Raw genomic sequence first — 17,451 nt, forward strand, 5'->3', positions numbered from 1 at the left:
GGATTCTTCTCAAATCACGGTTTATTGGAGCCTCTTGGTTGAAGGGAGAGCAGAAAGCAAGGAGCCCCGAGCTCTCAGCTGTAGCTGCTTATACAGGGAGTCTGCCTAGCAACCTTTGATACTTTGATACTTTAAACTGCTTTTCTGGAGACCCACCAGCCAGAACGAAAGCAGGGGAACATCCCTGTCAATTACAGACCACAAGGAAGTTCCCCTGCGGGTCAGGGGAAGTGTGGGCAGCTAGATCACAACAACTCACCCTGTTTCCTGGTGGAAGAACTGCAACCTTTATTATGGTATCAAGCAAAGCCGGGGCCAAATGCCATCTTGTAATGGCAGCCACTCAAATCGGCTCCCAGCACACACACATAAACATCATACACACATAACCACGTGCACATATACACACAACACACACATAACCACATGTTAAGACCTGATGTGTGTCTTGTGGGCTTTCTTATCCTTCTTCTTGTCCTAAATGAACCGAATGTCTTTGTTAAGTCTTACTTCCTCAGAATTTGAAGGCTTCTTTTTTTGTACAATTGGAGTATATATCTCAAAAGGCTTAGGAACTTCATTTTTTAAAACACATTATTTATGCATTGGTTTTCTTTGTCTCTCTCTTTTATTGTTTTATTGAGCTATATATTTTTATCCATTCCCCTTCCTTTCTCCCCCCTCCCTTTCTGCCCTCTCCCATGATCCCCACACTCCCAATTTACTCAGGAGATCTTGTCTTTTTCTTCTTCCCTTGTAGAAATCTGCATGTATGTATCTCTTAGACACATGTATCTACATGTATGTCTCTCGAGGTCCTCTTCACTCTAGCCCCCAGTCAGTCAGCATGTTTCTGCAATGGGCACTATTCAGGTACCTTTTCCGTCCTCCCTCTGCTCACATTGTGTTTGTTTTCTTCTTTTGCAGAGACGCTCCTCGATGACTTCCTTCTCACATATACAGTATTCATGACAACTGATGACCTGTGCCAGGCGCTGTTGAGACAATATCCTTCATTAACTTCAGGACGCTCTGCGGGCTTCCTCTCAGACAGATGTCCCACATTACGAATTAACTGCCTTTCCTAATTTACTCAACCCACGGTGAAGTGTGAATGTGTTAAATATTAATGTGATGCTATCCAAGGTGAAGATGGAATGAGATAGCCTAGACAGGGATAGCAGGGAATTCAGGGCTGCTGTCTTCATAGTCTACTGTGGGCAAAGGGTACTGTGAATATCGTGTTTACTTTATATCTGCTTCTCATGGTTGCTTAGGGAGCTGGAAAGAAACTTGCCTTCTAGGTAAACTCAAGTGAACAGGTCAAGTGGATCGACAATAACAAACATTAAGTATTTTTATAGAGAACCAATCATTTTGAGTTAGACTTCTTGTGCAACACCCCTCTGTGTCTGTGTGTGTCTGTGTATGTGTGCACATGCACACATGTGTGCGTGTGTGTCTGTGTGTGTGTGTGTGTGTGTGTGTGTGTGTGTGATATCATGTTCCTGGGAGAGCATCTCTGGACACCTGAACTGTCTTCCCCGTAGGAAATCCTCTCATCCCTGGATGTAATTGTCATCTATTTGGAGTGTTTTCACTCACTGCATACTTTCCTCAAGTGTCAGGAGGGATTAGAAGGTTAATCGCTGGCTAAGAAGCCTTACAATTTTACTCAGTAACCAGAGAGGTTCTGCAAACTGATGAGAAGTCTCCACCAGGGCTTCTTGCCTCACTGTACTTAGAGAAGATGCCTCAAAAGCAATTACCTATTTAATAAATTAATTTAGTTAATTAATTTTATTTCTAATAGTAGTAAATTAATTATAGCCTTTAAGCATTTAATAAGAAACTTTACTGATTTTAATAAAGGAAACTAGATTCCATTTCAATCTCTGTAGGAGAACACGAATAAAGTAATCCCACACCAGCTCAGAATTGAGTATAATAAAGCTTCCTTTATTTAGGAGGGACTCACAGATCACAGTCCTCTGCACAAATGAAGAACAGGAATTGAATCCATGGGGGGGGGCACATGTTTTTGGTGCCCCAGGCCACACCCAACCCGGTACAGTATCTCAAAGCCATTGGCTGAAGGAGGTTCCTCAGCAAATCTCTATAGGAAATGTTCAGGAAAATGGATTATAAGCCAAAGATTTTATTAAAATCTAATGATAATGGCCATTTAAGATTCTTTTCCTGTTAAATAATTGTTATATTTCTCCCAACTATACTGCATTTTCCCACCTAAAAGAGCACTTTAAAACTTCATAAGGTGTTAAAAATAAAACATCTCTTAAAAACATATGACTAAGCTTGCTCTACCGAGTGTTCAGAACAGCCAGAGCGACCCAGAGAAGCCCTGTCCCAAAAACAAAAACCAAGAGTATTTATAGATTTATGTATGTGCATATGAACTAGAAATGACATCTGTTTTTGCCCGCGCTGCTTTGGACCCGCCAACCAAACAGATCTATAGCTATGTTGACAGTTCTAAAGACTGACCCATAAAACTGATCTTGAGGGGCTGGAGAGATGGCTCAGTGGTTAAGAGCATTGCCTGCTCTTCCAAAGGTCCTGAGTTCAATTCCCAGCAACCACATGGTGGCTCACAACCATCTGTAATGAGGTCTGGTGCCCTCTTCTGGCCTGCAAGCATACACACAGAAAGAATACTGTATACATAATAAATAATAAATAAATATTTTAAAAAAAAGAAAAAAAACTGATCTTGAAATATTAGTTTTGAACTTGAAAATTTCAACAATATGCAGATTTTTCTCATAGTTTTGAAGTGGAGTGCTGTTTTTTTTTTTAAATAAAAAAGCAATAAATATGTTTTTAAATTTCTCCTTCAGATGTATTTTGGGAAAGAAATCTGTGAGCTAATTTCATCTTCATTTTAATGCTTACCTACTCGAAGGCAATTACCACCCATTAGCTCTATGTCCTATAGCAAACTGTTGTCTTCAGCTATAGTCCCAATATTGTTTTTATTACACTTAGTAATGTGGTGTCCCTGTGGATGTTTCCGAAGAATGTCTGAGGGTCTTCTTGGGTATTAGTGTTTTTCAGTCTTTAGCTGGTACATTCTATACGGAATTTTAGTTCTTTCTGCAACTTTTTCATATTAAAGTCCTCATTCTTGTTTGTATTTTCTCATGATTTATAAACACTATTTGTGGATTGGGACTATTTTAGAGTGCTTGGGTATTTTATATGGATATTTTTATTGTAATAGGTTCGAATGGCTTTTGACTTTTGTCATACTAAAGCACATTATTTAGGCTCATAGCCAGGGCCAGCTAATATTCAGCGCATTGCAAAGATCCTGCAGCTCATCCTGTGCCCTTCCCCCACTGCTCCATTTATAAATCTGTATAAATAGGCCGGGGCCAAATATGAAAGAACCTATACCTTACTACAGAAGTAGAAGAACAAATGCCAGTTTAACCCTTAAGTGTTCTAAAAGGTACATATATCATGGGGAACATGAGGTTAAGAAAACAAATATTAATGACTGTAAATAGTTGAACACTCAAAGTCTTGAAATTGCTTTATTCTGCTGATGCAAGACTATCGTACTTAAAAATGACATTTCAATGAGAAGCGCAGAATTTCACTAGAAGAGACTGAAGTTGTTGGTGTTTCTCAGCTGGCTACATCTTCCCCCATGCTGGCCATTGCTGAAAACAGAACACATGCAGACAGACATAACACAGAATTACCCTTCAGAGTTGCTTTTCAAGAGAAAAACTGAAAGAAATAGGCACTCTAACAGACGTTTTTTGTTTGTATGACTCAGTTGATTTCACAAGAAGAATTTAAAAAGTAGCCACAAAGTAACCTTGCAAGTTAGGGAGAAAGTGATGGAGCCATGTGTTTACATAGTTACGAATTCTGATGAATAATAGCTCCTTTCTGTTTTGCGGCTGTTCACCGGCCTTAACAGATACGCACTCTTGATGAACCATCTCACAATGTTTCCTATGTCTAGTTAGCTTTTCAGCTCAATCAGTACAGCCAGGGCCCAGGAATGTTGGCGTGGCCGCACCTGTAACCCCAGCTCTTGGAGGTGGGGACCAGAGGATGACAAGTTGAGGCAGCCTCTGCTGCAAGAGACTTTGTCCTGGGGGACAGAGAGAGACTCATTCTGAGGGAATAAGAGTATGTGAATTTAGACAATTTATTCCTAGTCATATAAGCTTGCTACTTTGAAGTCATTTTAATAATTAGTTAACACATGGTCATTATATATAAATTAGGAAGTGACAATTAGTAAAATGGCCCAGCTATTCTCAAATCTCGCTACTCTGAAAAGCCACTGTTAATCATCTGTATGTCTTTCTAAGTAATTAAAATATTCATATAAGCATTGTTTAAAATAGTCATGTGCATTGTTAACCCAAGTAGAAAATGCTGCTGTCTTTTGGTTTTGATGCTCAGCAGTATCCTGTAATATTCATGTAATGGCCCCCATTTTCATGGCCTCAGAGCCACTTGTTTAACTGACTTCTTGCTGGGACATGTAGCCCTTCCCTGTTATGTTTTAAATTCACTTTAATGAAGGTGAAAATCTCGACCCTTTTACCTGGGCCCTCGCACATTCATCTGGTTCTTCATCAAGGAAATTCTTAGGATCCGGCATTTGAATCAGATCATAAATTGTGCTTCAGACAGCTGTGCTCATCTGGAACAACTTTAGAAGAAACTGCTTTTATAAAATATGAAGTTCTGCAGATCACAGATGGCCTGGCTTCCTTCTGATGTGCCTCACTGACAGTGTTCACCTGTGCTATGAGGCCGCATCTGCCTTGGAAGTGACTCTGAAATCAGCGGGCCGTCCTGTGTCCTTTGAACTGACGTGAAGCCCATACTGCCCCTGGGACTTTTCCAGCAGCTGTAGTGTGAGGTCCAGCCCTCAACTGCACGGCCTCCTGCTGGGGATGCTTCCGCTTGTTCCTGGGTTTGCTTTCATGCCTTTCAGAGCACACCGTCTGCTCTCCCTGCTCAGGGTCTATTCTTTATACAGCTCTGAATTCTTTGGAAAATATGCTGTAGCCTACTTTGTAAAAAGCTGGACCAAATAGGCCTTTTCACATTTTATATTTCAACAACACGATGTTCTTTCTTAACCATTTGCACCTATTCTGCTAAGAAGCATCAAGGGGAAGAGGAAAAGTCAGATGTCCCTTGTCGGAAGCGTAAGGTCCTACATCTGGTTTCACAGTGGATTGCTCTGTACAAAGACTGGCTACATGAAGATGAACATTCAAAAATGTTTCTAAAGGTATTCCTACAATTTCAAGTATTTTGATGTTGAGTGACTGATTTTTATTTTCATCTATATGATTCAAAAAAATTTTATTTTTAGTCATTCAGGTTTTGTATGTCAAATACAGTGAAAGTATAAATTCATTCTAATTTCCATGCCTGGCATTCTCTATATAAGGAGGAAAATATTTTAACAATTTTAAATATATTGTGAAAAATTATATATGATAATTTTTGTATATGCTAATTTTGGATGCTTTATTTAAATCATGACAATCTTTTGCAAATTAGATAAATAAAATAAACCAAAATATACTCTTAAGATTTAATGCTAGATTTATGATAATGTTAAAACTAACAACAGCTATATAGGTAAACAGTACTTGATAAGCATTTAAAAATCTTCTTAATCATATGTATATTGTATCATAATATGAAATCTAAATATATGCTGTATTTGTAAATATATTTGAAAATAGATACTTGGCATTAAACTTTGAAATAGTAATAATCTGAAAGACACTACCTAGACAGACCAATCTATCTAAATATTAACAATTTATAATGTGTATTTACCATGGACAGTTCTCTGGATTAGAGAGTTTGGCTTACTTGACCATTGTATTGGATATACAAATCAGCATAAAGAAAGGTTAGACTGGGATTTTAGCAAGGAATCTGCTTTAGAATAGATAAATGTCTGAGCTCATCCTGCCTAGCACAGAGGACATGACATTGAACTTACCATTCACCTAGCCATCCCTCTGCCTATTTTAATTAGTATGTTTCCTCTCAGGTGGTTATGCAGGTGTTCTGTTTTGAGATCTAAACTACTTGTGGAAATTTCTGATAGTCAGTTTCCAGCATCCCCAACAGACATCTTTTAAAAGCAGCTTGAGAGAGCAGTGCCGGGTGGGGTGGGGGGGGGGGGAAAAATTTCTAGTCCTCACTTCCTGCAACAAGATAACCATTACCAGAGCCTTTTTTCTTGGTGATGGTACAGGGACTGAACATGTGCTACCACTGAACATGTGGCTGGCCCTGTCTTCATCCGAATCCTCACAGAAGAGGCAGTGAATGGTTACAGTTGCCGTTTCTTGTCTCCACCCTCTCTGCAGACCATCTACAGGAATGTACTGGATGATGTCTACGAATACCCAATTCTCGAGAAAGAACTGAAAGAATTTCAGAAGATACTTGGAATGCATCGCCGGCAGTAAGTATTTAGCTTTTCCCATAGCAGTTAAGGAATGCAATAGCCAGTGTAAGAAGTTAGGCTGGCGTATACGTACAGTCAGTGATTTTTGACATCTTAACCCTGGATTTATCTTGATTACCTAACATTTCTAGTAATAAATTATGTTTTTATTTTTATGAATAAAAATAGAACACTAGTCATACTCACTGACTTTGTTTTCTTTTAAGTTTTCTATGATAAAAGCAGACTGGGCCATGAGAACCTAAGTACATAAAACCAGTAAATTATTCCTTAATTTTAAGTCTATATTAAGAAAATATCTGTAAATAGTTCCAGTGAGTCACAGAACATTCCATAGGCTCAGTGTTATGAGGTCCCCGAGGTTTCCTTTCTCTTTGGAAAGATTGGAGAAAGCCACTTTCTCAAGTGACTGTGGAATGCCCGAGTGTCCCATAAGTAGCACTCACACGTCTTTAGATTGGCAGTACTTGCCTTTGCTTGGTTTAACTGGTTCTCTGTTAATTTTGGTAAATGAAGACACTGGGTTGCCATGTCTATCCACTTTGTAGTGCAGTTACTTATTTTTAGTAACGTGAAGCAAGTACAGCATCAGGTTGGAGATGCTTTTAAGTCTTCAGCAACAGTGAGTGCATGTCTCAAGAAATGCAAGTTCAGGCCTTTGAGATCACTGATTTAGCTGTAGTAAAAGGGCCCCATCACGAATGAAAGTTGTACATAGGTCAGTCTTAAGGAGCAAACAGATCATGTGTGACCCTTTGGTTCAATTGTCAGGATTGCATGTCTAGAAATTGGGTGCAAGGTAGGAAAGTGTTTTAGAAATGATCACAGTATAATATGCATATATGAATAGCTTAGTATTGAGTTGAAATTATAATTAGTAAATGAAACAAAAAAGGAAAGAAACTGTTAAGTTGAGAGTTTAGCCCCCAGCTCCTAGCATCCATCCCAGCCTCTCTGGCCTAGGAGTTGTATTGGTCTGAACTCCAAATCCCAGCATGGCAGGGTATTTGAGTGAGCTCCTAGAGGAGAAACCCGTGGTTTTCAGGTCTGCATGGGCTCCCTGCTGTCCTGTCTCCCAGCCATGTGCTCGGCCACCCGAGAGCATCTTTCTTAATAAAACGATGGGCTTTTTGATGTGGTTTTATTTGACCTAATTGGATCTTTTTGTGCAGGTGAAGCTGCCCTTTTCTTATTATTTTTACTTATCTGAAACTTTATGACAAAATAATCTCTCCTTTGGATGTGACTCTGCACTATGAAGCAGAATTGTTAAAGTTAGGAAACAGTAATGCCTGGTTTAGTATACTTAAATATATTAACTCTATCACTGAAGTCTAGTACATTCCATTAAAATTTTTCCATTATAACAGAAAATAGGATTGAGAAAATTGTAGTAAGATACAGTTGGGCTAGAGGTGTGGCTCGGGGTTAACTCAAGCTGTGGGTCATGTCCCACAACACAAGCACACAGAGAAGGGTTGGGGGCCTCGCTTCTTTAGTATAAGACTAAACGAGAAGTGGGCCAGCCTTAGCCTTGCTCTCTGTAAGTAGAAAGCACAATGCATGTGTCCAATAAGTAGCTTTTTTTCATCCTAGTTCATTTGAAACTTGCAATGCAATTTCAGACACATTATACATAGTAGATTAATGGTGAATAGTGTGTTTTATCTTTTTATTTTGTTTTTGAGATAAGGTCTCACTCTGTGGCCCAGGCTGACCTGAAACTTACTCTGTGGTCCAGGAAGACCACCATCTTGCCTCTGCTTAGCCTCCTGTGTGTAGGGATTATAGACATGTACCACTGTACCAGTCAGTTTTGTTCTCTTTCATTTGTCTACTTTAATGACATTTATTTGTTTGTTTGTGTTGCTGTGTGGCTGTGTCATGGTGTGTGTTTGTGTGTGTGTGATGGTGTGTGGGTGTGTGTCATGGTGTGTGGGGGGTGTCATGGTGTGTGGGGGGGTGCCAAGGTGTGTGTGTGTCATGGTGTGTGTGTGTCATGGTGTGTGGGTATGTGGGTGTGTGTCATGGTGTGTGCTTGTGGGGGGGTGTCTGTCATGATATGTGATGTGTCAATGGTGTGTGTGTGAGTGTGTGTTTGTGTAGGTGTGACATGGTGCTCTAAATCTCTGCTGCTGTGATGAAACACTGACCAAAAGAAACAATTTAGGAAGAGAGTCTTATTTGTCTTAAGAGTAATTAGTCCATCATCAAGGGAAATCAAGGCAGGAACTAAAGCAGAATCCTGGAGGGACACTGCTGACTGGCTTGTTCCCCATGACTTACTCAGTTTGTTTTTTCTACAGCTCAAGACTACCTGCCCCTGGCTGGCATCGCCCACAGAGAGTTGAGCCTTTCCACAGTATACATTAATCAAAAAAAAAAAAAAAAAAAAAAAAAACCTGCTTACAGGCCAGGGTGATGGAGGCAAATCCTCATTTGCAGTCCCCTGTTCCAAAGTATCACATTGATCAAAAAAAAAAAAAAAAAAAAAAAAATTCCCGAGTGGAGTTTCAGAGAACAGCCTTCAGAGTCAGCTCTCTCTCCACTGTGTAGACCTTGGGTTTGGAAGTCCGGTCCCCAGGCTTAGCAGTTAGCGCCTTCCCTGCTTGTCTGCCTCTCTGGCTCATCTCTTCCGCAGTCTCATGTCTTACCTTTTTCTTTGTAGCACTGTCGATGAGTACTCACCGCAAAGGAAGGTAGGTAAATGCTTTCCTGTCTGCAGGGAGCAGCGAGGGGGTGGCTTGGGGAGCTTCCCTGCCTGATTTGGCGTTTCCTTGCAATTAAAGTGAATGCTGCCTCAAATCTAACATGGTGAGATAGGGAAACCCTGGGATGCAGCCTGCATTGCTCTGCCTTGCTGTATCTCAGGCCTGATTGCAGATGAACCCTTGACTTTTTGACAATGTGCATATTTTCTGATACATTTTAAAGCCTCAGAACTTCCCTACTGTTACCAAACTGATAGAATTTTGAATTTTAAACTGCTCATATTCCTCCCTATAAATCCAAGTAAGAATCTTAGCTAGAGGATTTTCCTTACTCCAAGAGTAAGTCTTCTGAAAATTTTCAGCATGACAGAGAGATGGTAACAAGTGTGTTATATTTCCATTGAACTTGGTGAGGGGGATGTAGGAGAAGACACTGGTCAGTGTCTGGGAAAAGGTGGGTACCATCATTAACCAATGGCGGGAGTGTGAAATGACCTCGCAAACTAGAAAAGGCTGAGATTGCTGTAACTGTGTCTCAGAACTCGCGCCAGGGTGAAGAAAGTGTCTTCCTAAAGAACTGTGAGTGTTTCTGAGGTGTCCTCTGCATCAAATAGACCGAGGGGCTTTTTGCTTGGCTAACTCTTTTGGAACATGCTGTAAATAGCTGTGACTTTTCAAAGGGCAAGGGTACATTCATTCATTGTTCTTTCTCCCTTTTCACAGAGTAAAGCCCTTTTCCACCAATTCAGTCTTAAGGAGAACTGGCTGCAGCATAGAGGAACTGTGGCTGAAACAGAGGAAAGTGAGTAGGCACACAAGAGGGCCAGCATCCTCCTCCAGGAACACATCTTGCCTACAACCGTCATTTCTAGCCATCATTCCTCTTTAGCAAGAATGTTAATATCAAATATCATGGCTTTGTTTTCTTGGTTTGAGTTAATGCAGTGTTCGTTCAAAGACCATGATATTCTTACTTGGAGAAGCAAGAACAGGAATGTGTACACGGAGCCAGCCTTCTCCCATTCTACAAAATACTCTGGAAACTCAGCTTTTTCTTCCCTGAGCCTGCCTTCTGGCTCTGGCTACCCATGGTCCACAGTTTATGATTGACCAGAAGGGCCACCAAAGCCAGTGTGCAGGGTCTTAGCTGAGTTGGTCCCTGAGATTTAGAAGAGCAAATGTGCAGAGAATAATGAGAGAATAGGTGTGAGAGACGGTCACCTGAAGCTCCAGGGTACTCAGTCAGTGGTCCTTGCCCAATAGGGCTCACGACATCCCTTTTGGGTAGAGGCATTCAGCAAGCACGAGGGGAAAAGCCTGGAGGTGCTAATGTGTTTTCAACTAGACGCTCTTATGGCAGAGCCTTAGATGGTGCGGAGGTCCCTGTTTGAGTAGCGGTTGAGTCAGGGCAGGCTGAGAGACGGGATTGAAATGCCTGTGCTGTTGTCAACTTGAGAAGCTTTCCACTCATCCTCCTCCATGTGCTAAAGGGTCAGTGTTTACTATTTGTTTGAATTTTCTAACAATGCCAAAATAATTGTCTTAATGACAAACAAACAAATCTGTCCTGTGGCGTAGGCTAATGCCCCCAGCAACAAGGGTTCTGTTGTGCTTTGTTAACTGTCTTCTGCCCCAAATGAAAGAGCAAATGCAATTACCTTACCTCCTAATGCGTTAATCGCTGACCTTCCTTGTCCATTTCTCTTATAATTTAATTGTGGAGTTTGCTAAGCTGAGCTTCAAAGAGACTTCAGCATGGCAAAGCCCCAGGCTCTTCTTGTTTATCAGTTTATTACGCAAGGACAAACTCAGCCTCTATGTAGTAGTTTATAGACTGGATCTTTACTCAAAATCTCCATTTCCCTAATGGAAGAGGAGGAGGAGGAAAACCTCTCTCTTCTCAAGTCTGCTGACAAAACATGAAGTACACCTAACCAAAGCAAAGACTCGGGTGCCTGGTGCGGGCAGTGTATCTATCTGTTTGAGACTCGATGGCAGCAGTTGGCGTCTGGTGCGGGCAGTGTATCTCTTTGAGGCTCTATGGTAGCAGTTGGCTCTGAGCTTGCTGCCTTTGCATTTCTAGAAAACCATCCTTGAGTTAATTTTGTGACACTATTTACATAGCATATAAAATTTCCATTAAATCTGTAACCCCCTGCTTATTTTTGAGAAACTATAGAAGTTTGTCTGAGTATATTGTTGTCCTGTTCAGCTAAAGAAGCTAGCATTTGCATGCTAAAGGAAGCTGTTGCAGGAAGTAACAAGTCAGTGATACTCGGTCGCAACTAAGACTTTTTGCCAGAGCCCAATCATCCTGACAGTGATAATACCCTCCTAATCATTAATAACACTGCAAACATTAAAGGGAAGTTTTCCAAAGCTAGAAATGTGACCTCTATTTAAAAACTCAAACACAAATGGATATGGGTCGAGGCTGAGGCTCATGCAGGCTCATTCTCAAATGACTGAGAAAGCTGCACACAAGAACCAAGATAAATGACGGACTTTCAGATCAGCTTCCAAGAATTCCGATAGCAAGTGTGCAATTCTTGATTGGGCCACTGAGATGGTCCTGAAATGGAGTGTAAAGTAAAAATGTGTGCATTAGACATTTTAATACGCTGCTTTGGGAGATCTTCGTAGCTCTCAAGGGAGGGGTTCAGAAGTACAGTCTTTGGAGCATGGTTTCCATGTCCTCTGACCAGGCAGTCTGTCCCCAGCTCATGCTGCTGTGACTCAGGGATCCCTTGCAGTGTGAAAAACCATGCTCCTGCATGATCTCTGCAAGCATATGCTGACAAGCTGCACCCTTGCATCCTCATGTCCTAAATGCATCTAGCTGCACACCCTTTTCACTTAAGACAACAGCAACCGTAATTAGAAAAGTCTGTGACCTTGTGATCACGATTCTCTGGTTCTGAATTGTTCTTTCGACCTCTGCAGTTTTTTGCCATGTGTATATAACGGAGCACTCCTATGTCAGTGTGAAGGCAAAAGTTTCCAGTACGGCCCAGGAGATCCTGAAGGTTGTGGCTGAGAAGCTGCAGCGAGCTGAAGAGGATCTGGCTCTGGTGGCCATCATGTTCTCTGGAGGTGAGTTATGTTCTTTCCTTGAATATTATTCTTCCACTGGATCTCCACCAGGAGGAAGCAGAGTAGTCCAGGCTGCTTCTCCTTTCTCTGCCTGCAGCTGGATGACCACAGCAACAATACAAAGTGCCTACCAGAGGTGTTTCCATGACAACAGTGGGGTAGTGCTGGATACTGAATTTCCTCCCTTGAATTGAATAGGAAGATGTGCCAGTGTTTTGAAATGTATTAAAAGCTTTTTGTGTTTTTTAACATTAGATAAGCCTTCCATTTTCATATTTAAATTAACTTCAGAAATTGTTAAAGGATTAATTACTGTACAGAGAGGGGGTAGCCTTGAACTAGTCATCTTGCTGGCTGAGAATTGAATATTTCGACTCTGTTAAACAAGAGGAAATTGTAAAGTAAGCCACAGCTCACAGGCAGTGCTCTCTCAGGTGCACATGGTGAGCTGGGCTTTGTCCCAGCTTCTCCTGTTGAGCCTTGTTTGTCCTACAAGGAAGCTTTATTGTCTGTCTTGAATAGATCATGCAGATTACAAGCTGACATTGGTGGCATGTGCAGCCTGGACAAACCCCTTGTTTTCACTGGAGCCTGCCAGATTACAATGTCACTGGCCTCCTTCTGGGCTTACACTCTTTATTAACTATCTCATTAACTAACCGTGAGGAAAATTTGGAGAAGGTGACTGAGCATGGTCAGTTGAAAGCGGAAGCACCACATTAGCTAATCAGCCAGTCGGTGTTGGGGGAGGAGAGCAGAGACAAGGCTTTCCTGTTTACTCCCAGTGACTGTTCTGCAGGGAGAGATGGACTCGAAATATATAGAAGGATAAAGCATTATGTAACATCAATATTCCTGCTACCTTCTTGCTCACAGGCTGGTCAAATAGTCTGACAAGTCAATCCATTACACATACAAAAAATAAAAATTAAAGAACCACAAAGCCAAAGCCATTCCCTGTAAACCTAATAGAGCCCTTCCTTTCCTAGAACTCTCATTGTACAGCTTAACAAAACACCATCCAGGGCTAAGGGTTTAGCCCATTGGTAGAACACAGGTCTTGTATGTACTAGACTGTGGGTTGAGCCCCAGAAACACCTCTAACTCCTAATTATCAGTGAGAAATAAAAGCAAAAATTTGCAAAGCAAGTTAACCCAGTGAACTTCAATAAGGAAATGATTTGGGGGTGGGAGTTGTTTGCTAAAAACTAGAGATGGGAGCTAGAGAAATGGCTCAGCAGTTATAAGCGTATGCTGCTCTTGCAGAGGACCCAAGTTCAGTTCCTAGCTTAAAGCCATCTAAAACACCAGATCTAGGGACTCCTGACACCCTCTTCTGGTCCCCGTGGGTATTGCATGCACATGGTACACTAATGTGCATGCAGATAAACATTCATATACATGAAATAAATAAAAATAAACAAAATCTTAAAATGCAAATAAAGATGTAGAGAGTTTTTAAGAAATGAAAATCACTCCCAGTGATGTGTTTGCTAGTGAGCTAGAGGAATGCATGTCCTCATTAGCTCTGAATTAATGATATACTTCAAGGAGATGTGTTAAATGTGTCATGTATTCCAAAAGAACAAAACATTAAATGATTATAAGCAATATTAAACTTCATCAAAATATAATTTGCCTGTAAAGATAGTACCACCGTAGAAAACAACCCCTGGGCCTCAGACCAAGGGTGTGAGAAAAGACAGGCATTCAAGAGAACTCCACAGCACAGTGAAGGCCCATGGCCCTTGGGAGAAGACTCATGCCAGCCCAGAACCACATGAGAATCTGGGAGCTAAAGAGATGTCTTTTTTACCACCACGTGTCTACAGGTGACTGGGAAATGCCGTTCCCACACTGCTAGCGTCACCAGTGTGGGCAGCGATACTCTGTCGTGTGGGAGTCCTTTGCCTGCCGTCAGCAGAGATGACAGGCTATCCTGAACTGTCCACAGATGTTCCATTCATTGAGTAGTTTTTATCGATTAGCTGGTTATGGGGGGTCGGTTTTCTAGACTGATTGGTGGTGTGATGGTCTATAAAGAGCTTCCTTGCCTGCGTCTTATTGTCCTTCAAACAATAAATTGGGGTGGGGGCAGGGCTTAATTGTTAATTAACTAGTCATTGCTGCAGTGAAGCTTGTCTCACAAATAATGTCTTCCCTCTTCTGCAGAGAGAGCTGGCACCATGAACTGAGTTTTGTTTCATTTTGTTTTTGAGAACAGTTTAAGGAATTTGTTGCTGTTTCATGGTTTTTTTTTTTCTAAAAGAGGCACCAATTGTTCACAAAGCTTCAACAGATTTCTAGATATTTTGTGTCCAAGGTGGTAACATAACAGCCAACCCATTTTTATTAGGCTAAAATTTAGTTTTACTCTTTGATATTTTGGTGGCCCCAGCTTTTTGAAGCCATTTACTACCTGTGTTTATAGCCCACCACTATTATAATGCTAACACATTGGGAATAAGCTAGATGATCATTTATGTGCTCTGCAGTAGCCAGAAATATTCGAAACAAAATTTGGCATTTAAGTTGATTAAGTTGCCTGCAAAGTGTGTCTGTCACTCACACCAGTAACAAAAGTGCTGCCCTAGGGTAAGTGAATTGTGTGGCCGCAGAACAAATTTTACTGTTACTTTATCCTTGTGTGCACATTTGGTGTGGAGGAGGACATTCATCTGTGAAAAGAGGGCTCAATCTGCAGGAGAGGGAAAGCTAGACTCAAACATTTTGCAATAAGGAAGTTAAGCAGCCAACTCTCAAGAGCATCCAAGCAAAAGGAGAATCAGCCTTTTAACTTACACGTAAAGCAGACCATTAATAAACTATAATGGGTGTTGTTCAGTGTACAAGTTTTATATCTAATTGTAGGGAGATATGTTGATTTATTTCTAAAAAGAGAATTGGTAAGTAGTTTGGCAGTTGATGTCAAAGGCTTTGCAAACACCCCCTTTGCCAGTAATTTCTCACTGTGAAGTCTTTTTAAAAACTTGTAAGTAGAAGGGATTTATGTGCAAGGATCATGTTATAGCTGCTGTAATAACATTTGTCAAGATGCTCTGATGTCAGGCCCTGTGTTAGTACTTAACATGTATTAATTTATATGACCAGAAAAGGGAATCCATTAAATGTTCAGCAATGGAGGGATGACTAGATGGTGGTATAACGGGCTGCAGTATACCAGAGAAACATGACGTAGAGACAGCAAGTGGGTACGTGTTTCTAATGAAGTCACGCTGTAGAGCCACGCGTGTGTGCGTGAACAAGTGCGTGCATGAATGAGTGTGTGTGCGTGAACAAGTGTGCGTGCATGAATGAGTGTGCGTGCGTGAACAAGTGTGTGTGTGTGAACAAGTGTGCGTGCGTGAACGAGTGTGTGTGCACTATAAGAATTGCTGATATAGGGACTCACGTGGTTATTTTGGAGAGGGGATTATAACTGAATTTTGCTGTCTATCTTAAACTGTCCCGTTTAGCTCTGAGGTCTAGGTGATGTTCCTGCCACCACAGGCATTGTGTTAAAATGTGCAATAAATGAACTCACTCAAAGTCTGCTTACATTATTTTAAATATTTTTCTTGTGCAAATTTTACAGGCTCCCTTGTGTTTCTAATTACTCTTTTTTTTTCTTTTTTTAATAAAGAAAAGCATGAATTTCAGCCAAATGACTTGGCCGTTTCCAAATCCCTGGAGGCCTCGGGTCGGATATTTGTCTACCGGAAAGATCTCGCTGACACTTTGGTGAGGACTTCTGTGCTGGCACTTAAACACAGTGTCAGACTCAACAATACTTTCAGGCTTTATTATAAGAAACATATATTAAACTATTTCCTCTTGCAGCCACGAGTACATGCCAAGAGACGTGTTCTGTAAGTCAGAGGCCTTCCCTAAGATCAGTCTTGCTTTTGCTCTCTTATAAAGAATTAAAACAGTGACTCCCTGTGCCACAGAATCCTGATTTAGTCTCTTCTTTCTCTGGGGGAGTTATATGGGCACAGGGCTGCGCAATAATCCCAGATAGATTGGGAGGAGAAAAGCGTATACTCTTGAATGTTCTCCTTAAAGACACGGTGGATTTTAGGCTTCCCTCAGTGAGATGAGTTGGTAACAATACCAGATGCTCTGAAGAGTAAGATATTGAAAAAATGGAAATAAACCCACCCTTCAGGTTATTCTCTGTATAAATTTCAAGAACATGTATGACTAAAGAACCCAGCACTTCTTAGTAGACGATGGGTCTGATTTTATTCTTGCCCGTGAAAGAGGACAGTCTGAAATACAGCTATTGTGGGTTCTTCATAAGCCCACACTTTACCTGTCCACTGGATCCTCCTTCTCGGCCACATAGCCACCTGGGATATGTCTGCCCCCCCCCCACGTTCTTCCACAGGGCCTCGCAGAGAGCCTAAGGTGGTCGTGAGTGATGTCCCAGTGGAATAAACGGGTACCGTGAGCAATGTTCTCAAAGGACAGAGACTCCATCCTGCCATCCAGGGCTTTCTCCACCAGCTTTGGACGCCATGGCACATGTCTTTGTGGGAAGCAGATTTAGGGATTTTATCTTCAGAGGATTCTACTTAGAATAGATGATGGTTGGGGAGGACTACCACATGAGTCTGCTCACTGTACCCGTTAGCGCTTTCACACAGATAAACAAATCTTCCTCAGAATCACATCATAGAGCCTGGAGGATTTAAATAGAGGAATATAAAATGTCTCCTGGCCAGGGCAGTGGGCAGCCCTGATAGAGCCTGGAGGAACGGAATCGAGAAATATAAAATGTGAGCTGGCTGGGGCAGTGGACTGCTTTGAATAACCAGAAGGAAGCTAAACTGTGCTTAGGGGCAAATTTGAGGGGAAACAGAAGAGACAAAAGGCCTAGTTAACCTGTGATCAGACACTAGCCCATGCTGCAGTTTTCCCTTTGAGTCCATTTCAGTGTCTTACCCCATCCTAGCAGACGATCCCTTGAGACCACCACAGAATCCGTGTGTTCACAGACTCAGTGTCTTCTGACACAACACTGCATCCTACACCCTCTGTGGAGTGGAGAGGCAACTTGTGCTTGGCCGACTAGCGAGGCAGTCGCCCCTGCGGGCAGTCTGTGAAGGTCTTCTGTAGTTAGCCTTTGTTTTCATAAGCATTAAAGTTCCA

The 17,451-nt window shown here is 41.5% G+C and overlaps 1 protein-coding gene across 1 annotated transcript in view; it reads left to right on the forward strand.

Moving 5' to 3' along the window:
* Window positions 1-17,451, forward strand: part of Rapgef5 (Rap guanine nucleotide exchange factor 5) — a 236,313-nt gene that overhangs the window by 189,461 nt on the left and 29,401 nt on the right. Inside the window, exons 12-18 of the mRNA XM_050120850.1 lie at window positions 928-1,006; window positions 5,146-5,290; window positions 6,393-6,490; window positions 9,162-9,192; window positions 9,928-10,006; window positions 12,148-12,297; window positions 15,941-16,038. Of these exons, the coding sequence (XP_049976807.1) occupies window positions 928-1,006; window positions 5,146-5,290; window positions 6,393-6,490; window positions 9,162-9,192; window positions 9,928-10,006; window positions 12,148-12,297; window positions 15,941-16,038 (680 nt within the window). The remainder of the gene's footprint in view (window positions 1-927; window positions 1,007-5,145; window positions 5,291-6,392; window positions 6,491-9,161; window positions 9,193-9,927; window positions 10,007-12,147; window positions 12,298-15,940; window positions 16,039-17,451) is intronic.

This window comes from Alexandromys fortis, unplaced genomic scaffold, assembly GCF_014885135.2.
Source record: "Alexandromys fortis isolate MF-2015 unplaced genomic scaffold, M_Fortis_MF-2015_v1.1 scaffold_182, whole genome shotgun sequence".
Classification (NCBI taxonomy): Eukaryota; Metazoa; Chordata; class Mammalia; order Rodentia; family Cricetidae; genus Alexandromys; species Alexandromys fortis.